Below are 23307 nucleotides of genomic sequence, written 5' to 3'. Positions count from 1 at the left end.
GTTTCTGTGAAGCAGAGAACGTTGCAGTCTCTGATGTCCCTCTGGAATGCTACCCTTGCTCGGATTTCGTCAACCTTGTTGTCAAGAGACTGGACATTGGCAAGAAGAATGCTGGGGAGTGGTGCGCGATGTGCCCTTTTTCGGAGTCTGACCAGAACACCGCCTCGTTTCCCTCTTTTTCGGAGACAGCGTCACTAGCAAAGCACCCACACACCATCACACCACCTCCTCTATGCTTCACAGTGGGAACCACACAGGCGGAGATCCTCCAGTCACATGTGTCACACAAAGACAGCAGTTGGGAAAAAAATTATCACATTTGGACTTATCAGACCAAAGGGCAGATTTCCACCAGTCTAAAGTCCATTGCTTGTGCTTCTTGGACTAAGCAAATCTCTTCTTATTGGTGACCTTTAGTGGTGTTTTCTTCACAGCAATTCAACCATGACAGCCTGATTCACACAGTCTCCTCTGAACAGTTGAGGAAATAAATAAATAAATTACTAGCACCAGCACCAATAAAAAAAAATTGGTGTCACACTGCCAAGTCAAAACCTTGCAAATGCAAATGTTTTGTTCACAGTTATGTTAGCCCCCAGAGGACTAGTTATATTGACACCAGGCCCAGGGATTTTGGGGTGAGAAGACACAGGTCTAATTAGAGTCTTAGGAGGACAGGCAGTCTAACAACAATACAGCCATTACATTACAACCATGCCCTGAAGACACTCACCATCTCCCCCTTACAAATGAGATGCCCCATGCCTAGTCTTGGACCACACTTGCTGCTTCCCATGAATACTAGGTAAAAAGGTAAGGGGAGAAGGAGGAGGCCTTGATTAGATCAGAGCCACTTAGTGATTGCGGTCTCTCCCTGAAAGAACTCTTCCACAAAGGAATGATACCATTAGGAGGAAACACTCACCCTCTGTCATAACACAGATCCACGTGCAGCGGCACGCTGGTAGAAATAAGCATACAAGAAAATGCTCATCCAGGTTGCGCTCCTCGTGGTCCGTGATTGTAATGTAGGGAAATAGAAATAGGGCTGTTACGGTCTTGGAATTTGAGGCTACGGTAAATGGCCAGGCCAATGTACACAGTCACTGACAATGGTTCAATTCTGTTTGTACATTTGTTTTCATGAATATGCTTCTTAATAAAAGCTATTTGAAACAAGCCATGACACTTTGTTATTATCATGCCATTTCCATCGTATCTTCTTAAGGCTAGGGGGTACCATTTTCACGTCCGGATGAAAAGTGTGCCCAAAGTAAACTGCCTGCTACTCAGGCCCAGAAGCTAGGATATGCATATAATTGGTAGATTTGGATAGAAAATGCTAACGTTTCTAAAACTGTTAAAATGTCTGAGTATAACAGAACTTATTTGGCAGGCGAAACCCAGACGACAAACCATCCAGGATGTTTTTTTTAGGTCACTCTCTTTTCAATGGGTTTTCTATTTGATCTAGATTTCTAAGGCACTTGCTTGCAGTTCCTATCGCTTCTACTAGATGTCAACAATCTTTAGAAATTGGCTGTTCAAAACGAGGGTCGAGTCTAGTGTACTGTTGTGGTTGGAAAGCTCGCTCCACTTTGTTTTCGTCCGGTATAGAACACAGTTTATCCAGTCTTACATTTTATAGATTATTTACGTTTAAAAATACCTAAAGTTTGATTAGGAAAGTTTGAAATGTTTGGATCTTGTTTACAGGTACTTTGTCGTCATGTTGCGCAAGTTGGAACCAGTGTTTTTCTGAATCAAACGTGCCAAATAAATGTACATTTGAGATATAACGACAGAATAAATCAAACAAAAGGACCATTTGTGATGTTTAGTCGACATATTGGGAGTGCCAACAGAAGATCTTCAAAGGCATGAATTATATCGTTCTGACTTTTGTGTCGAGCCTGGCGGTTTGAAATGTGATTTGTGTTTGTTTGATGGGGTGCGGTCCTGAGATAATAGCATGGTTTGCTTTCGCCGTAAAGCCTTTCGAAATCTGACACTGACTGGATTAACAAGAAGTTAATCTTTAAACCGATGTATAACACTTGTATGATTCATAAGTTATTGTTATGAGTATTTCAGTTTTTGAATTTGTAGCGCTGCTATTTCACTGGGTGTTACCAAATCAATCCTGTTAACGGAATTGGCACACGAAGGGATCACTAAGAAGTTATTCATATTATTACTTATAGGCATATGTCGGTTGGCTTTTCTGCATGTATACATTTTTAATACAGATCCTATTTCGACGCACAAAACCATTCAAACTAAGTCTGTGTTCTCCCACTTTTCCCAAAATATTTATAGAATGTCACAAGCACTGCTGGTCATTCAACGGCATATGTTCTTCAAAGAGATGATGCCGTAAAGGGAGAAATAAATGTAGCCCAAGATACCGAAAATAGGCCTTTTACAAGATTAAATCATGACAGGAGCATTAGATTTTTATTAAAAGAGACGGAGTTCAGACAGTCAAGGTTGCTGATTCTCTCCATGTCCATTCAAAGTTACCTCACACGTGCACACCTCCGTAAAAGCACTCAAAGTCACCAGTAGGCTTGGGCGGTATATAGTATTTACCGTATACCGGGGTATTTGCTTCAATAGAGTGATCAGGGGCGTGTGGCTAGTTTTCCTTCACAGAAAACAGTGCAACACGAGGCAGAAAATAGCTTAATTTATCAGATGACAACAGAAGTGCAACGCTATTTGGCTGGTAGCCACACAAGTAGGCTAAATGAGTTTAATGAAAAAGCAAGGTATTTTTCGCAAAAACTATGCATGGCCATCATATTTCTGTTTATCATAGAAAGAATGTAGCAAGCCACATTTCCTAATGTTTTTCTTAGTTAATCTTGCGTTTTACCAGAGAAAAGTAGGCTGGCTACACTGAGAAAAGTACCTGAGAAAAGTAGCTACACATTTGTCAGAGTGCTTGCTGATAGAATGCCCATTAGAGAATTCTCTGGGTGGAGAAGTGCAACTAAAGCACAAAATTAGTCTGATGCAAAGCAGAAATGACAATAAGCAGCATTTTAGAACTGCATTTACAAAATTAACATTAAATAATTTTATTCCTGCATGAAAACAAATAATTCTGCATGGTTATAAGACAATGAATTGACAAGGTATGTATGAAGGGGATAGCTATGAAGAGGAAATTGACCATCATTAAAATAGAAACAAAAACACACGTCCATAGCCTATTTATTAGCAACGCTGATTATGGAGGGGGAGAGTATTGTAAAGATTTGTAATAGTTACACACTGTATTTGAACATTTGAATGGATGTAAAAATAAGATAAAAATTAGACAGACTTGACTTACTTGTGTGAAGTGAAGAAACAATTACTCAGAAGCTGAGCTGGACACTTGACTACATTTGACATTTGCGAGAAGCATGCCAGCTTCTTCTATGAGTCCTCAGGTGCGTGCGCGCTCTGTCAACATTAACAGGACAGAGAAACCAGGCACATGCTCATATGGAGTGTGGTATTAAATAAACCTAAACTGGTTTCTCACAAGTGTAGCAGGTTATGAATGAACTCTGCAAACATTTCCACTCAGAGAATGATTACGGTAATTGATACATGCATTAACAGAAATGAATTTAACTTAATTACAGGGATTAACAGTAAATTGTTTTACAAACAGTAGGCTACCACATGGGCATTCATAAAAGTGCATTGCAGGCCGACACTAAAGTCTAGGCTAGTATTCTACTTTGCGGGGATTAGAGGGTGGAATTATTTTGGGTCTCGCCTAGGGCAGCATCGGTGTTGATTGGTCTATAAATTAAGAAAAGACTATCAAATGATACCATGCCAGGTTGGAAAGGATTGGCGCATTGTCCATTTGACACAACATTAGCACATTAGGTTATAGGCCTCAGAGCCAGAACCACCTTGTCAACTGCTGTTGATAATTAAAGTCAGACATATCCAACCTTTAAAAACCAACAAAAACACAATATATTAATTTACTAGCAAAGCAATGAAAGCGTGCATTGTATAAAAGTCCAAATATTTTTTCTGAAGTGCCACGGCCTACAGCGCTCGACACCCCCCTCGCATCTAGCCAGACTAGTTGATCCAGCATCACAGTTGGAAAGAGGAGATGTAGAATGTTTAGACCAAGTTAGCAAAACACTTGCTTATAATCAATCAATAGTGAACACTCCCACTTTCAAGTAATGTTTTATCTACATGAAAATAAAGTTTAGAAAAATAAAACAAATCCTATAATGAAAAGTAACTGGCTACTGACGAGATCTACTGGCCCAACATGTTTTCACTGGCCGCGGCAAGCTATCGTTAATGTCGGACCCTGCACGCAAAAGAAAATAAATGAATATGCCAGAAAACAATAGGCTAATTGTGACAGGCAAATTCATGCTCTGTCCCACCGTGTAGAAATTTGACTGCAACCACAATGCACTGTGCACACAACACACACCCAGGTATCGAGAGATCGGACCGACAGCAGACTGTCAAACGAGCAGTCTTTCCCTGTCATCACTCACTTCATGACTGACAGGCGCCTGTCTTATCAACAGATCGCTAGAAGATGCATATTGTTCATTCTAGCGGGAGATGGCTCTGCAGACTTTTTTTCTGACTAGTGAATTGAAAAGTAGCCTAGTTAATGGAAACGGAAAAGTACCCGGCTGAAAATGACACTGTAGTTGGCTGGATAGCCGACAGCCGGCGCTGGTGGAAAACACTGTTCAAGGGTCTTCAGTGACATTTTGAACCTCTCCCAGTCTGTAATACCTACCAGTCTAATAACTACATGCTTCAAGTACACCACAATAGTCCCAGAACGCCAAGGTAACCTGTCTAAATGATAATCACCCGTAGCACTCACATCTGTAGCCATGAAATGCTTTGAAAAGGCAAGTCAGTTAGGACATCTACTTTGTGCATGACACAAGTAATTTTTCCAACAATTGTTTACAGAAATTTCACCATCACAATTCCAGTGGGTCAGAAGAAGACCAAGTTGACTGTGCCTCTAAACAGCTTGGAAAATTCCAGAAAATTATGTCATGGCTTTAGATGCTTCTGATAGGCTAATTGACATAATTTGAGTCAATTGGAGGTGTACCTGTGGATGCATTTCAAGGTCTACCTTTACTCAGTGCCTCTGACATCATGTGAAAATCAACTGAAATCAGCCAAGACATCAGGAAATAAATTTATTACCAAGTCTGGTTCATCATTGGGAGCAATTTCCAAACGACTGAAGGTACCACGCTCATCTGTACAAACAATAGTACGCAAGTATAAACACCATGGGACCACGCAGCCGTTATACTGCTCTGGAAGGAGACGTGTTCTGTCTCCTAGAGATGAACGTACTTGGGTGCGAAAAGTGCAAATCAATCCCAGAACAACAGCAAAGTACCTTGTGAAGATGCTGGATGAAACGGGTACAAAAGTATCTATATCCACAGTAAAACGAGTCCTATATCGACATAACCTGAAAGGCAGCTAAGCAAGGAAGAAGCCACTGCTCCAAAACCGCAATAAAAAAGCCAGACAATGGTTTGCAACTGCACATGGGAACAAAGATCGTCCTTTTTGGAGAAATGTCCTCTGGTCTGATGAAACAAAAATAGAACTGTTGGCCCATAATGACCATCCTTATGTTTGGAGGAAAAAGGGGGACGCTTGCAAGCTGAAGAACAGCATCAACTGTGAAGCACTGGGATGGCAGCATCATGTTGTGGGGGTGCTTTGTTGCAGGTGATGGACAAATGGACAATGACCCCAAGCATACTTCATAAAGTTGTGGCAAAATGGCTTAAGGACATCAAAGTCAAGGTATTGAAGTGGCCATCACAAAGCCCTGACCTCAATCCTAAATAAAATACAAATAATTTCACCTTTATTTAACCAGGTAGGCAAGTTGAGAACAAGTTCTCATTTACAATTGCGACCTGTCCAAGATAAAGCAAAGCAGTTCGACAGATACAACGACAGAGTTACACATGGAGTAAAAAACATAGTCAATAATACAGTATAAACAAGTCTATATACAATGTGAGCAAATGAGGTGAGATAAGGGAGGTAAAGGCAAAAAAAGGCCATGGTGGCAAAGTAAATACAATATAGCAAGTAAAACACTGGAATGGTAGATTTGCAGTGGAAGAATGTGCAAAGTAGAAATAAAAATAATGGGGTGCAAAGGAGCAAAATAAATAAATACAGTAGGGAAAGATGTAGTTGTAGTTATAGGTGGGCTATGTACAGGTGCAGTAATCTGTGAGCTGCTCTGACAGCTGGTGCTTAAAGCTAGTGAGGGAGATAAGTGTTTCCAGTTTCAGAGATTTTTGTAGTTCGTTCCAGTCATTGGCAGCAGAGAACTGGAAGGAGAGGTGGCCAAAGAAATAATTGGTTTTGGGGGTGACTAGAGAGATATACCTGCTGGAGCGTGTGCTACAGGTGGGAGATGCTATGGTGACCAGCGAGCTGAGATAAGGGGGGACTTTACCTAGCAGGGTCTTGTAGATGACGTGGAGCCAGTGGGTTTGGCGACGAGTATGAAGCGAGGGCCAGCCAACGAGAGTGTACAGGTCGCAATGGTGGGTAGTATATGGGGCTTTGGTGACAAAACAGATTGCACTGTGATAGACTGCATCCAATTTGTTGAGTAGGGTATTGGAGGCTATTTTGTAAATGACATCGCCGAAGTCGAGGATTGGTAGGATGGTCAGTTTTACAAGGGTATGTTTGGCAGCATGAGTGAAGGATGCTTTGTTTGCGAAATAGGAAGCCAATTCTAGATTTAACTTTGGATTGGAGATGTTTGTTGTGGGTCTGGAAGGAGAGTTTACAGTCTAACCAGACACCTAGGTATTTGTAGTTGTCCACGTATTCCAAGTCAGAGCCGTCCAGAGTAGTGATGTTGGACAGGCGGGCAGGTGCAGGCAGCGATCGGTTGAAGAGCATGCATTTAGTTTTATTTGTATTTAAGAGCAATTGGCGGCCACGGAAGGAGAGTTGTATGGCATTGAAGCTTGCCTGGAGGGTTGTTAACACAGTGTCCAAGGAAGGGCCAGAAGTATACAGAATGGTGTCATCTGCGTAGAGGTGGATCAGAGAGACTCACCAGCAGCAAGAGCGACATCATTGATGTATACAGAGAAGAGAGTCGGTCCAAGAATTGAACCCTGTGGCACCCCCATAGAGACTGCCAGACAGAGACTGTCCGGACAGCAGACCCTCCGATTTGACACACTGAACTCTATCAGAGAAGTAGTTGGTGAACCAGGCAAGGCAATCATTTGAGAAACCAAGGCAGTCGAGTCTACCGATGAGGATGTGGTGATTGACAGAGTCGAAAGCCTTGGCCAGATCAATGAATACGGCTGCACAGTAATGTTTCTTATCGATGGCGGTTAAGATATCGTTTAGGACCTTGAGCGTGGCTGAGGTGCACCCATGACCAGCTCTGAAACCAGGTTGCATAGCAGAGAAGGTATGGTGAGATTCGAAATGGTCGGTAATCTGTTTGTTGACTTGGCTGTCGAAGACCTTAGAAAGGCAGGGTAGGATAGATATAGGTCTGTAGCAGTTTGGGTCAAGAGTGTCCCCCCCTTTGAAGAGGGGGATGACCGCAGCTGCTTTCCAATCTTTGGGAATCTCAGACGACACGAAAGAGAGGTTGAACAGGCTAGTAATAGGGGTGGCAACAATTTCGGCAGATCATTTTAGAAAGAAAGGGTCCAGATTGTCTAGCCCGGCTGATTTGTAGGGTTCCAGATTTTGCAGCTCTTTCAGAACATCAGCTGACTGGATTTGGGAGAAGGAGAAATGGGGAAGGCTTGGGCGAGTTGCTGTGGGGGGGTACAGTGCTGTTGACCGGGGTAGGGGTAGCCAGGTGGAAAGCATGGCCAGCCGTAGAAAAATGCTTATTGAAATTCTCAATTATGGTGGATTTATCAGTGGTGACAGTGTTTCCTATCTTCTGTGCAGTGGGCAGCTGGGAGGAGGTGTTCTTATTCTCCATGGACTTTACAGTGTCCCAGAACTTTTTGAGTTAGGTGTTGCAGGAAGCAAATTTCTGCTTGAAAAAGCTAGCCTTGGCTTTTCTAACTGCCTGTGTATAATGGTTTCAAGCTTCCTTGAACAGCTGCATATCACGGGGGCTGTTTTGTGGGCAGAACTGAAAAAGCGTGTGCGAGCAAGGAGGCCTACAAACCTGACTCAGTTACACCAGCTCTGTCGGGAGGAATGGGCCAAAATTCACCCAACTTATTGTGGGAAGGTTGTGGGAGGCTACCCAAAACATTTGACCGAAGTTAAACAATTTAAAGGCAATGCTACCAAATACACTCAATTAGTATGTAAACTTCTGACCCACTGGGAATGTGATGAAAGAAATAAAAGCTGAAATAAATAACTATACTATTATTCTGACATTTCACATTCTTAAAATAAAAGTGGTGATACTGACCTAAGACAGGGAATTTTTACTAGGATTAAGTGTCAGGAATTGTCAAGAACTGAGTTTAAATGTACTTGGTTAAGGTGTATGTAAACTTCCGACTTCAACTGTATCTACCTTAATTGCCTCGTGCCCCTGTACTGGTACCCTGTATATATAGCCAAGTAATCGCTACTCAGTGTATTTATTATTACTCATCTCTTTTTTTCTCTCTCACACTGCATTGTTGGGTAGGACCCATAAGCATTTCATTGTTAGTCTACACGGGTTGTTTATGAAACATGTGACAAATACAATTTGATTTGATCCAGCATCAAGAAGCATAGACAGTCCAGCTTCGAGCAGGAAATGATTGCTGACGGTCTACTATCAGAGTGTGGAGACTGATCAGTGAAGATCTGCCCAGGTTACTAAGCCATTCTTTTTCTTTCACCAAGCTCCTCTGTCTGTCGCTCCAACTCACCCCACATGCCTTAGTCAAGTGCCATCATTCATTATTAACGCATGCTAAGTTTTTCAATAAATTAGTCAGAAAAACACGTGTGGTTTGAAGGCTGACATTTAAAATTAAGACCTCTCATCAATGTTGTATGGGTTAGGAGACATATTCCTCTGTCACAAGAAGCACCTGGGTAGTTGTGTTTTATGAATAGCTTACAGTACAAATGTATGTGGTGGGTAATTATTTGCTAGTAGCTACAGTATATTTGTATTCTGGGCAACAATTTGTCAAGCATGACCAGCTGGATTAATTTGCAATTGAAAAACTATCCTAACATGGAGTAGTCAAAACATTGAGCTCAACCAAACACTGCCTCAGAAGATACGTACAGTACCGTGCAGTATAGCTACACCATCCTCTTTCCCCTGCCCACATTAACTACCATAAAACACAGCCATATTCTGTCCAGTTCTAGGACTATATAACCCCGATGATACTTCCAGGAAAACGTCAGTGCATGCACATTTCAAATCAACCACGCAGCCTCGTATCAAGTCTCCATTCTGAGCACCAGAACTCTGCTAGAGCGGAAAACAAAGGCATCACCCATCAAGCCCATTGGCCGGTTTCAAGGTAATATGGAAGCAGCATGATTCAAGCCCTCGCAAAAATCCCAGGCCAATTCAAGGTCAATCTTAATGTGTGGTAAAAGCACTTGACCAGAGACCAAAACATTAAAAGGGCTGTGCATGTGTGAATGTGTTTGCCTGCATATGCGTGTCCATGTTTGTTCTGCAACTAACCTCTATCACCTCAGTCAAGTCACAGAACTTTTCAGACCAGAGCTTACAAATCAAGCCATGATTACAGGCTCAATAGAACTGAATAAACAGACAAAAGACAAACTGGTCCTGTCCTTGTCTGTGAGGTGAATGTTTACATGTAGCCCACAGCACAATGGAGGATATTGAACAGACTTTATGTCTTCTGTTCTGAGAAGTGGAGTGTTTGCTCTGCGGCTGAGCTATTGTCACAAGTGGAGGAGGGGCCAGAGGGATACTGCTCTCTTACCTCCTAGGACATAGGCTGTTCACCTAGGACTATACAACACATCCCAGAAAAAGTACAAAGTTGAACTGTTTTAAGACAAAAAGAATCAAACAACTCTAGGAGATAAAGTTTAGGACAAGGGTCAGTCAAGGATCTGAGGTGTGCGAGTTCCACCACACTGGGAGATGCCATGGTAAGGTCAGCAGTGACTCACTGCACTGCTGCAGCTACTGCTAGCCAGGAACACGTTCATGGGGCTTATGGGATAGGCGTGAAGGCAAACAGTGGAAGGATTTGCCTAGGTGGAGGGCGTGGGGATTTAGACTTAGCCAACACTGATCTGAGCAGCTAACCTGAAGCACATGGGCTAGAGCTAGGCAGGAAGCAGGGACACAGAGCTCCATGAGATTATGCGATACACAATCAACCAATCACCACCCTGACACATTTAACTGTTTGACCTACAAGATAAATGGGTGCAAGTGACTAGCTGCTATGAAGGCTTTAAGGTTTACACACATAGGCAGGCACGTGCACAGATAGGGCTCTACCTGCACTTTACCTTTGTCCTGCCAAAGTGCCCTTTTCAGTGGTTATAGAATTTCCCCCAAAATATTAATTTATTTTGTATACATTTTTTTGTTGTTGATCAGAACCCACAAGTCGTGGTTAAATTCTCATCTACGCTTTAGAACCAATAGTTGCACGTCTTGATTGTTGATGTTGACCAATGACCAAACATACTTCGGAGGCATCTTTGCCAAAACAATAATAGACAACCTGGCATTTGAGTTATCATTTTCCACATAGGCCTAGTTTGACTGGCTACATGTCTAAATATAAGCAGCTGTAAAGTCGCACTGCCTTCAATATTATGGGATGAAGACGTAACATATTCTGGCAAATATATTACAACAAGGAAGAACAAGGCTTCCCGGCTGGCAACGAGCACTCTGCAGGCAGGCTGCACTCCAAAAAGATGGCGCAGTGCAGACATAACATGCTTTCCATCCAATCCTGCAACATCTGCTAATGTAGGGTATATGATTTTCCTTGCCCTGGACTCCAAAAAAATCTACATGATATACCCCTAGTTGATATTTGCTGCAAACATGAATGAATTTCTGCTCCAAATGCAGTTGTAAAACAGTAGATTTCTCTAGCCGATCTTGCATTTTGAAAATGCATCAACATTTATGTCTGTAATGACAGGCTAGATTTGTGCAGCGATTGTGAGCCTATGCACACTTGCATGTACAGTGGACTTGGAAATATTCAGACCCCTTGACTTTTTCCACATTTTGATATGTTATAGCCTTATTATCAAATCAAATTTTATTTGTCACATACACATGGTTAGCAGATGTTAATGCGAGTGTAGCGAAATGCTTGTGCTTCTAGTTCTGACAATGCAGTAATAACCAACAAGTAATCTAACTAACAATTAAAAAACTACTGTCTTATACACAGTGTAAGGGGATAAAGAATATGTACATAAAGATATATGAATGAGTGATGGTACAGAGCAGCATAGGCAAGATACAGTAGATGGTATCGAATACAGTATATACATATGAGATGAGTATGTAAACAAAGTGGCATAGTTAAAGTGGCTAGTGATACATGTATTACATAAGGATGCAGTCGATGATATAGAGTACAGTATATACGTATGCATATGAGATGAATAATGTAGGGTAAGTAACATTATATAAGGTAGCATTGTTTAAAGTGGCTAGTGATATATTTACATCATTTCCCATTATTAAAGTGGCTGGAGTTGTGTCAGTGTGTTGGCAGCAGCCACTCAATGTTAGTGGTGGCTGTTTAACAGTCTGATGGCCTTGAGATAGAAGCTGTTTTTCAGTCTCTCGGTCCCAGCTTTGATGCACCTGTACTGACCTCGCCTTCTGGATGATAGCGGGGTGAACAGGCAGTGGCTCGGGTGGTTGATGTCCTTGATGATCTTTATGGCCTTCCTGTAACATCGGGTGGTGTAGGTGTCCTGGAGGGCAGGTAGTTTGCCCCCGGTGATGCGTTGTGCAGACCTCACTACCCTCTGGAGAGCCTTACGGTTGAGGGCGGAGCAGTTGCCGTACCAGGCGGTGATACAGCCCGCCAGGATGCTCTCGATTGTGCATCTGTAGAAGTTTGTGAGTGCTTTTGGTGACAAGCCGAATTTCTTCAGCCTCCTGAGGTTGAAGAGGCACTGCTGCGCCTTCTTCACAATGCTGTCTGTGTGAGTGGACGAATTCAGTTTGTCTGTGATGTGTATGCCGAGGAACTTAAAACTTGTATTAAATAAAAGTTTTTCCTTCAATGTACACACACAATACCCCGTAGTGACAAAGCAAAAACAGGTTTAGGAATGTTGGCAAATCTATTTAAAAAAATAGAAATATGACATTTACATAAGTATAAAGACCCTTAACTCAGTACTTTGTTGAAGCACCATTGGCAGCGATTACAGCCTCAAGTCTTCTTGGGTATGACGCTATAAGCTTGGTCCACCTGTACTTGGAGCTCTGCCAGGTTGGATGAGGAGCGTCACTGCACAGCTATTATCAGGTCTCTCCAGAGATTTTCTAAATCGGTTAAAGTCCGGGTTCTGGCTGGGCCACTCAGGGACTTCCACGAAGCCACTCCTGCGTTGTCCTGGCTGTGTACTTAGGGTCGTTGTCCTGTTGGAAGGTGAACCTTCAACCCAGTCTGAGGTGCTGAGCACTCTGGAGCTGGTTTTCATAAAGGATCTGTACTTGTCTCCATTCATCTTTCCCTCGATCCTGGCTCGTTTCCCAGTCCCGGCCTTTGAAAAACATCCCAACAGCATGATGCTGCCACCCTGTTTCACCGTTGGGATGGTGCCAGGTTTCCTTCAGATGTGATGCTTGGCATTCAGGCCAAAGAGTTCAATCTTGGTTTCATCAGACCAGAGAATCTTGTTTCTCATGGTCTGAGAATCCTTTAGGTGCCTTTTAGCAAACTCCAAGCTGGCAGTCATGTGCCTTTTACTGAGGAGTGGCTTCCATCTGGCCACTCTACCATAAAGGCCTGATTGGTGGAGTACTGCCGAGATGGTTGTCCTTCTGGAAGGTTCTCCCATCTCCACAGAGGAACTCTGGAGCTGTCAGAGTGACCATCGGTTCTTGGTCACCTCCCTGACCAAGGCCCTTCTCCTCCGATTGCTCAGTTTGGCCGGGAGGCCAGCTCTAGGAAGAGTCTTGGTGGTCCCAAAGTCTTCCATTTAAGAATGATGGAGGCCACTGTGTTCCTGAGGACCTTCAACACTGCAGGCATTTTTTGGTACCCTTCCCCAAGATCTGTGCCTCGACACAATCCCGTCTCAGAACTCGACGGACAATTGCTTCGACCTCATGGCTTAGTTTTTGCTCTGACATGCACTGTCAACCGTGGGACCATATATAGACATGTGTGCCTTCCCAAATCATGTCCAATCAATTGAATGTACCACAGGTGGATCCCAATCAAGTTGTAGAAACATCTCAAGGATGATCAATGGAAACAGGATACACCTGAGCTCAATTTCGAGACTCATAGCAAAGGGTCTGAATACTTGTTAACATGTTTCATTTTTAATACAATTCCAACAATTTCACTGTCATTATGGGGTAGTGTGTGTAGATTGATGAGTAACTTTTATTTAATCCATTTTAGAATAAGGCTGTAACGTAACAAAATGTGGAGAATACTTTCCCGAATGCACATGTGCCACAAATAGTTTTGGGGGGGTAGCGGGACAAAACGTTGGAAAACCACTGGGATACATATTAGTGGCAAGAAATGGAGTTGGGTTGGATATAGTAATGTTAGGCTATAATATTTCTTACTCTTCTATTTTGACGGAATTGTTAATAAATGTATAATTTATTCCAGATCAAAATAGCTTTGCAAAATACTTTACTTATCCGATTGTGCTGATTTCCCCACTTGTGTTAATTGCTGAACGAATCTGTGACCGCGGTTGTGGGAAACCTTTTTTGGGATGCTCCCACAAAAGGTCTGTGCACATTAGATTTAGGCAGTTTTCAGACTGTCAAACAGACCTTGTGCCATCCTGGGATATTCAGTAACACCGGCACTGAACACAAGGGGCAAACCCCACTGAGCCCCTGTAATCTGAAGGTTAGCAATGCTAACAAGTACATGTCAAATCTCATAGCATAATGCAAGCTATTTGCAGGACAGTCATCCCAGCTCATAAAGTTATGCAAGCAACTCAAAATTCTACTCAGTTTGCTGCATACAAAACAAATAAACAGCAAGGCTCTTGATCCAGGAGGGGATTCTCTGCTGTTACGTTTCCTTTTGCAAGACTATATAACTAGCTACTAAATTAGCAAAACAAATGCAGAACATTTAGCACATTTTCGACAGTTACGGTAATTATGATAAGATCTATCATTTTGTGAATTCCATACTGTAACTAGATCACCTGGTGCGTGCTGCACCACAGTCAATGACTCACAAGGCTCTGGTCTCTTGTCGTTGTGTGTGTGTAAACAAACGCGACTTAGGACAGCCCTAGCACATTAGTCGACTGGTTGATTGTTGGGTCGTTAGGGTGTTGGTTGACCAAGAGTATTTGCTACTGCTTGACTAAAACAAACAAATATATATTTACCCCCATCTCAGTGAACTAATCCATTGCGGAGACCTAGACTAAGAGCCAATTTATGCTTGATCCGAAAATGTGGTCAGAAGCACCATTTGCAGGGTGTGAGCCTCCAGAGGCATGCAGAGGCCAAATCCAGCTCTGTACCGCATCGCCATGCACCCCCCAAATGTTGTAACAATGCGGAGGGCTGCATATAGCTCCGCATTGACATGATTGGTTGACACTAGGTGGGGGCGATAAATTCTGTATAAACAAACTCACTTCCTTGACAACAACTCTGCGCTGCTCCATGAATCGCAAGAAGTATGAATGCCCTAACTTGTGCTGAGGTCATATCACCATAAATGCTGCATGGCCAATTCAGACGTTGGATTGACCATGTACCCAGATGCACAATGTACTTCTCTCTCCAGAATACGCTCTCTAGCCAATTTGTGCACATTCATTGTTTCATAACTCCATTGTGTGAATTGTTTGCTTGATTGTTAGTGTATATAAATTCCCTATTACATATATAACCAGTAGTACATCAGAAATGATAGGAATTTAAATTATAGGAATTTAAATAAGAATTTAAAGTTTAACCACTGCAGTGGTTAAGGGCGCTGTACTGCAGCGCCAGCTGTGCCATCAGAGTCCCTGGGTTCGCGCCCAGGCTCTGTCGTAACCGGCCGCGACCGGGAGGTCAGTGGGGCGACGCACAATTGGCCTAGCGTTGTCCGGGTTAGGGAGGGCTTGGTCGGTAGGGATGTCCTTGTCTCATCGCGCACCAGCGACTCCTGTGGCAGGCCGGGCGCAGTGCGCGCTAACCAAGGTTACATTGGTGCGGCTGGCTTCCGGGTTGGATGTGCGCTGTGTTAAGAAGCAGTACGGCTGGTTGGGTTGGGTATCGGAGGACGCATGACTTTCAACCTTCGTCTCTCCCGAGCCCGTACGGGAGTTGTAGCGATGAGACAAGATAGTAGCTACTACAACAATTGGATACCACGAAATTGGGGAGAAAAAGGGGTAAAATTCAAGAATAAAAACACAATAACAAGGCTATATACACAGGGGGTACCGGTACAGAGTCAATGTGCGGGGTTACAGGTTAGGTCATTTGTTGGTATGTAGGTAGGGGTGAAGTGACAAACAGATAACAAACAGCAAGTAACAGTAGTGTACAAAACAAGGGGGGGGGATTTGATGAATTGTTCCGCAGTATTATGGCTTGGGGGTAGAAAGTTGCCAAGGAGCCAATTGGTCCTAGACTTGACGCCCCGGCACTACTTGCCGTGCGGCAGCAGAGAAAACAGTCTACGACTTGGGTGACTGGAGTCTCTGACAATGTTATGGGCTTTCCTCTGACACGGCCTATTATACAGGTCCTGGATTGCTTGAAGCTTGGCCCCAGTGATGTAATGGGCTATACTCGCTACCCTCTTTAGCGCCTTACGGTCAGATGCCAAGCAGTTCCCATACCAGGCAGTGATGCAATCGGTCAGGATACTCTCGATGGTGCAGCTGGAGAACCTTTTGAGGATCTGAGGACCAATGCCAAATCTTTTCAGTCTCCTGGGGGGGAATAGGTTTTGTCGTGCCATCTTGACGACTGTCTTGGTATGTTTGGACCATAATAGTTTGTTGGTGATGTGAAACTTGAAACTCTCAACCCGCTGCACGACAGCCCCATCGATGTTAAATGGGGACCTGTTCAGCCCGCCTTTTGTCTTGCACACACAGAGTTAGAGGTTGTTGTCCTGGCACCACATGGCCAGTTCTCTGACCTCTTCCCTATAGGCTCTCATCGTTGTCAGTGATCAGGCCTACCACTGTTGTGTCATCAGCAAACTGAGTCGTGGGTGAACAGGGATTACAGGATTACAGGAGGGGACTAATTACACAACTCTGAGGGGCCCCAGTGTTGAGGATCAGCGCAGCAGACGTGTTGTTACCTACCCATACCACCTGGGAGTGGCCAGTCAGGAAGTCCAGGATCCAGTTGCAGCAGGAGGTGTTTAGTCCCAGGGTCCTTAGCTTAGTGATGAGCTTCGTGGGCACTACGGTGTTGAACGCTGAGCTGTTGTCAATGAACAGCATTCTTACATAGGTGTTCCTTTTCTCCAGGTGGGAACGGGCAGTGTGTAGTGCGATTGAGATTGCGACATCTGTGGATCTGTTGGGGCTGTATTCGAATTGGAGTGGGTCTAGGGTATCTGGGAGATGCTGTTGATGTGAGCCATGACAAGACTTTCAAAGCACTTCATGGCTACCGACATGAGTGCCACGGGGCGGTAATCATTTAGGCAGGTTACCTTCGCTTCCTTTGGCACAGGGACTATGGTGGTCTGCTTGAAACATGTAGGTATTACAGACTCGATCAGGGAGAGGTTGAAAATGTCAGTGAAGACACTTGCCAGTTGGTCAGAGCATGCTTTGAGTACACGCCCTGGTAATCCATCTGGCCCTGCGGCTTTGTAAATGTTAACCAGTTTAAAAGCCTTGCTCACATCGGCTACCGAGAGCGTTATCACACAGTCATCCAGAACAGCTCGACTTGGACTGAAATAGGTTTTGGTACTCATTTTGGGTGCTGGTACTGTTTATATTTAGGTACAGGAGATCCACAATACTTTTGAGCTAATATTCTATAAGAGGAACAGGAGCTCAAGCAGTAGAAAATTGAGGCTCCTGCCCAAGTCAAGCACTGCTTCTTATCCCTTGCACAAATAGCCTAGAGCTGTGTCTGTCCCGAGCTCACTGGCGCAGGAAACTGAGTGCCCACAATATTTTATACAATGTTGCAAGTTCGCTAGCACAAGCATCATGACTGGACCCAACTTAATAGTTGATACAAAGTTTCAAATTCATTGCAGAGAGGTGTTGGCAAAAAAAGTTTACCCCTTTCTCTTCCCAATTTTGTGGTATCCAATTGGTAGTTAGAGTCTTGTCTCATCGCTGCACCTCCAATACGGACTCAGGAAAGGCAAAGGTCGAGAGCTGTGCATCCCCCGAAACAAAACCCAACCAAGCCGCACTGCTGCAAATCCCTACTTAACTAGGAAGTCAGCAGCACCAATGTGTTGGAGGAAGCACTGTACACCTAGCAACCGTGTCAGCGTGCACTGCACCCGGCCCACCACAGAAGTCGCTAGTGCACACTGGGACAAGGCCATCCCTGCGGGCCAAACCCTCCCTTAAACTGAACGACGCTGGACCAATTGTGTGCCGCCCCATGGGTCTCCCGGGCATGGCCAGCTGCGACAGAGCCTGGACTCAAACCCAGAATCTTTAGTGGCACAGCTAGCACTGAGATGCAGTGCCGTAGACCACTGCACCACTCGGGAGGTTGTATAGGATTTTTTCTACCTGCAGGCTGCAATGTTTTTATTTGTTGGCTTTATGTAGGTTATTTCTACATACTTGGCAATGAAAATTTACTTTTTTAGGTTTATAATTTTCAAAAGACAGCTATACAGTGGGGAGAACAAGTATTTGATTCACTGCCGATTTTGCAGGTTTTCCTACTTACAAAGCATGTAGGGGTCTAACTTTTATCATAGGTACACTTCAACTGTGAGAGACGGAATCTAAAACAAAAATACAGAAAATCACATTGTATGATTTTTAAATAAGTAATTAGCATTTTATTGCATGACATAAGTATTTGATACATCAGAAAAGCAGAACTTAATATTTGGTACAGAAATCTTTGTTTGCAATTACAGAGATCATACATTTCCTGTAGTTCTTGACCAGGTTTGCACACACTGCAGCAGGGATTTTGGCCCACTCCTCCATACAGACCTTCTCCAGATCCTTCAGGTTTCGGGAATGTCGCTGGGTAATACGGACTTTCAGCTCCCTTCAAAGATTTTCTATTGGGTTCAGGTCTGGAGACTGGCTAGGCCACTCCAGGACCTTGAGATGCTTCTTACGGAGCTACTCCTTAGTTGCCCTGGCTGTGTGTTTTGTTGCCCTGGCTGTGTGTTTTGGGTCGTTGTCATGCTGGAAGACTCAGCCACGACCCATCTTCAATGCTCTTACTGAGGGAAGGAGGTTGTTGGCCAAGATCTCGCGATACATGGCCTCATCCATCCTCCCCTCAATACGGTACAGTCGTCCTGTCCCCTTTGCAGAAAAGCATCCCCAAAGAATGATGTTTCCACCTCCATGCTTCACAGTTGGGATGGTGTTCTTGGAGTTGTACTCATCCTTCTTCCTCCAAACACGGCGAGTGGAGTTTAGACCAAAAAGCTCTATTTTTGTCTCATCAGAAAACATGACCTTCTCCCATTCCTCCTCTGGATCATCCAGATGGTCATTGGCAAACTTCAGACGGGCCTGGACATGCGCTGGCTTGAGCAGGGGGACCTTGCTTGCGCTGCAGGATTTTAATCCATGACGGCGTAGTGTGTTACTAATGGTTTCCTTTGAGACTGTGGTCCCAGCTCTCTTCAGATCATTGACCAGTTCCTGCCGTGTAGTTCTGGGCTGATCCCTCACCTTCCTCATGATCATTGATGCCCTACGAGGTGAGATCTTGCATGGAGTCCCAGACCGAGGGTGATTGACCGTCATCTTGAACTTCTTCCATTTTCTAATAATTGCACCAACAGTTGTTGCCTTCTCACCAAGCTGCTTGTCTATTGTCCTGTAGCCCATCCCAGCCTTGTGCAGGTCTACAATTGTATCCCTGGTGTCCTTACACAGCTCCCTGGTCTTGGCCATCGTGGAGAGGTTGGAGTCTGTTTGATTGAGTGTGTGGGCAGGTGTTTCTTATACAGGTAACGAGTTCAAACAGGTGCAGTTAATACAGGTAATGAGTGGAGAACAGGAGGGCTTCTTAAAGAAAAACGAACATGTCTGTGAGAGCCGGAATTCTTACGGGTTGGTAGGTGATCAAATACTTATCTCATGCAATAAAAAACAAATGAATTACTTAAAAATCATACAATGTGATTTTCTGGATTTTTGTTTTAGATTCCGTCTCTCACAGTTGAAGTGTACCTATGATAAAAATTAGACCTCTACAAGCTTTGTAAGTAGGAAAACCTGCAAAATCAGCAGTGTATCAAATACGTGTTCTCCCCGCTGTATTTGTAGGTAGAAAACAGACACCGATCTGTTTATTACAACCTCAAAGCTTCGGAGCAGGTTTTCATTGGCCAGTGAGTGGTCAAACCCTCGTCAGACCTATAACTTATTTGTTGCGTTTATTACGCTAACGCCAGGTGTTCTGCCCATAATTCCCACTGTCAAAATAGCTAACATATTTATGACACACCCACAAGGTCCTAGTTTGGGACAACATTCAAAGACATAACACCAAACTAAAGAGTTTAAGGACTTACCCCGTGATCCATGTAGCTTGGCTTTCTTTACTGAAAAAGAAAGAAACATAAAATAACCATTAGAAACGTCAAAGATGTGTTTTAATTTTTAAAGAAACAGCAAGTCAGTATCCCTGCTCATGACTTACTTCAGGGATATCACACAGCTTTATCAGAAACAAATTGCTGTAGACTACATTCTGTACAATGACTGTGATCCTGTGGTCACTTCATGGTCTCTTCAATGGCATCCCCTGAGAGGCTGCAGTCAGATCCATCATGCTGAGTGTAACCCAGCAGTGCATGCCAATTGGTGAATCAGGGACCAGGAACACGTCACACAAACACCAAATCAACCACAACCACAGAAAAAAAAGAGCACATGACATGTGTAGGTGAGGCCTGAAAAATGAATTAATAATGTATGCAGACCAACAGATGGAGCACGTGTTGATGAAGCATCGAGTAGGAATCGGTTGAGGGTGAGACGTGGCCATCCAGGTGATGTCTGTATGAGTGAGCATCAGCATTACAATATCCTCTCAACCTCAACCTAGCAGCAGAAAACACCAACCTCTCACATTTTAGACAATCACTAAATACTCACAAAAAAATGAATCTAAACCCTAAAGATGTGGGATAATTTCATAAAAACTGCTTAGTTATTCTGATGGAGAACAGCAAGGCTGAAAACATCAATATTTTAAAACCAAAAGAAACCATGATGTTTCAATACACCATTGAACATCATAAAAATGAGTTAAAATAACATGTTACAAGGTTATCAATTTCTCATGTAAATATTCAGATGTAAATGTAAATTTACCACTACTCTGTCAGGCCACACTTTCATATTGACCTCTGTGCTGTAATCTTTCACAGTCAAATCCCATAATACACAATCCACTCCCGTACTGACTTAGCCTATCTGGGAGGGCTATGTTCTCTGGCACTGGAGCCATAATCCCAACCTTTGCCTGGACAAAACCCTGATAGACTGGAATATGGAGAGCCCTAAATCCTATTCACACAGGACTAGTATTACTATAGAACGTTGGTTATATAAATGTTACCACAGCATGTCCGTTTTTCCAGTGGACAATTCAGACGGAATTAGTTTCACCAAACTTCCTCTGCAATATATATATATATTTTTGAACTTAAAATGGACCATTATGACAGAAGCCTGGAAGCTCTTCTAGACATGAAGATATTTCACAAGTCTAGGGATAGCCTAATGTTGACCTAATGACCTTCAGTTCGCAGAAAGTCAAAGTCATACCTATCATTCCAGTGTAAGGTGTGTGAAACATCAGAATGGTGAAAAGGTAGTCATTGGTTGAATGGCAGATTAATCTACACGAAATATAGGTATCACAAAGCAGAATGTAACATACAACAAGGGCAATGATATGATGCTAAGCCTACCAGAGGTTTATAAAACAAAACAATTAGCAAATTCTCTTTTCATCTACTATGTGGACAACGAGAGCAGAAAAACAACATCTAGTGCACTCGTGTATTTTTAGACCTGGCTGACTTTAGACATTTCCTGTATCTATACAATAAGGGTTATGGATTTGAAAGACTGTTTAGAGGGGATTAATTGTGAATGCTGCTTCAGCCTTATGTACCAGTGACTAAACGACAGGGCTGGGATGGCAGATGGGCAGGATCGGGTGGCGGTGAGTGACAGGAGCGGACTCTACATGATTTTAATATCAGCACGTACAGCTCTTCCCCCTCTCTCGCTCTGTACACAGCTAGAATAACATGCAGCCCAGGAGAGTGTGGCTCTATTTATTTGCCCATCTTAGTTAGCCCCTTAATCTCCCCAGCAACCACGTGGCAAAGAGACGACCCCAAGGAGGGAAATGGAGGAGGTGGAGGAGAGAGCGCTTTCAAAATGCACCTGCCATCTTCCATTCTCTACACACACGGAGATATTCTCAAATGGGCAAAGGTCTGTCCACTCCGACTCCTCCTTCCTCCAGGACCCGGAAACCGACAAGCGGTCGCCATGTGTTGGAGAGCATCAATTAGTTAATAGGTGACCGGAGGAATTTGCTCCCCTCCTAGATTGCCTCCTGTGGGGGAGTATGTTCAGGTGTATCCTACCGCGGAAGAGTTTGTAATCCACCACACTCCCTTTGAAACTGCTGTTGTTTTATCAGATGAGAAAAGCATGCGCACAAATTGATACGCTACTTATCCTTCTATATATAAAAAGTCTAGCACAACTAGCTACATTCATCACTTTACACATTATTTTGGGATTCCACTTCTGTAATTGTCATTTTCCTGATGATGACGCGCTAGAGAAGAGTCATTTCATACAAGCTCATTTATTTCCATCTTTCCTCTTGGAGGAACCAAGGAAATCCAATTGCGATTCTCACACTGGCTCTGCGGAAATAGGAAAGGGAGCAGTGGAAAAGCAGAGGGTCAGGAGTGTGACGTCAGTGTTTCCAGAGAGGCTCTTCTAGGCCACCAGACTGTGACTCTGGCCTGAGCTGGCACGACGGCAGGCATGATGTCCCAATCAAGCTGACGTCATTGTAAGCGGAGGCGAACAGAGCAGAGGGCCATTATGATGGAAACTGATTCTTATCGCTATTCTGCTCAGCCGTCCATCTTTGTGACTGGAGGAAGCCATCAGTGTTTGGCCAGGGACAGTTGCTCAGTTCCCCTATCAACCTACTGTTTACTAATCTGCTCTACTGTGTGCTCACCTGATGTCTGACCATAGCTTTGTTTCTTTACCAAATGATAGGAACAACAAAAGAACCCTAACTGTAACCAAAGCAGTAAAAGGAAACAATTGGCTATATATAATTGAAGATAGGGTATATATTAGTTTTAGTAGACTGGAAACACAGCAGCAGAGTAATAAAATGATAAGACAGAAAAAAGGTCCAATAAGAATACTACATACCAACTATATCATTGATCACATCCAGTCAAATTTTAAGATACGTTTGAGAGTTGCCAGCAGCCCAGCACAAGGTGCATTTGAATATTGAGTTAAGGGATTTCCACCAGTGAATCCACTGGACGCCTGCCTGGCTTGCAATTGTTACTCAGCTCGGAGGATTAGTACTGGTAACCCTTAAACTGGGGTCAGAGGAGGCAAGTCACGTGACCACATTGTGGATGGGACGGACACACTGCTTACTCCGGCCACGCATGCCTAGGGAGTGTTGTCAGGCGGTACAGGGAGACAGGAAGAGAAGAGCAGGGTCAGAGGCTTCTATTGTTCTGTATTTACACACTGCACTGGAGCTGATCAGGTGGAGCTTATGGGCGGGAAAGCAGACCAGAGAGCAGAGAGAAACAGAGACAGAGTGAGCGAGACAGAGCAACAGATGGCCAGGGGATTACTGTTGCAATCTCTCAGCTCTCT

The 23307-nt window shown here is 43.6% G+C and overlaps 1 protein-coding gene across 5 annotated transcripts in view; it reads right to left on the bottom strand.

Annotated features, from left to right (window-relative positions):
• The window catches only part of unc13bb (unc-13 homolog Bb (C. elegans)), a 108333-nt gene that overhangs the window by 81576 nt on the left and 3450 nt on the right, over positions 1-23307 (bottom strand). For all 5 annotated transcript variants that reach the window (XM_065017508.1, XM_065017509.1, XM_029653260.2 and 2 more), the window contains exon 2: positions 19926-19955. In XM_065017508.1, the coding sequence (XP_064873580.1) occupies positions 19926-19955 (30 nt within the window). The remainder of the gene's footprint in view (positions 1-19925; positions 19956-23307) is intronic.

Source organism: Oncorhynchus nerka, linkage group LG4 (genome assembly GCF_034236695.1).
Source record: "Oncorhynchus nerka isolate Pitt River linkage group LG4, Oner_Uvic_2.0, whole genome shotgun sequence".
Classification (NCBI taxonomy): domain Eukaryota; kingdom Metazoa; phylum Chordata; class Actinopteri; order Salmoniformes; family Salmonidae; genus Oncorhynchus; species Oncorhynchus nerka.
Note: the sequence above shows the minus strand (reverse complement) of the source record. Positions and strands in the feature narration are given on the sequence as shown.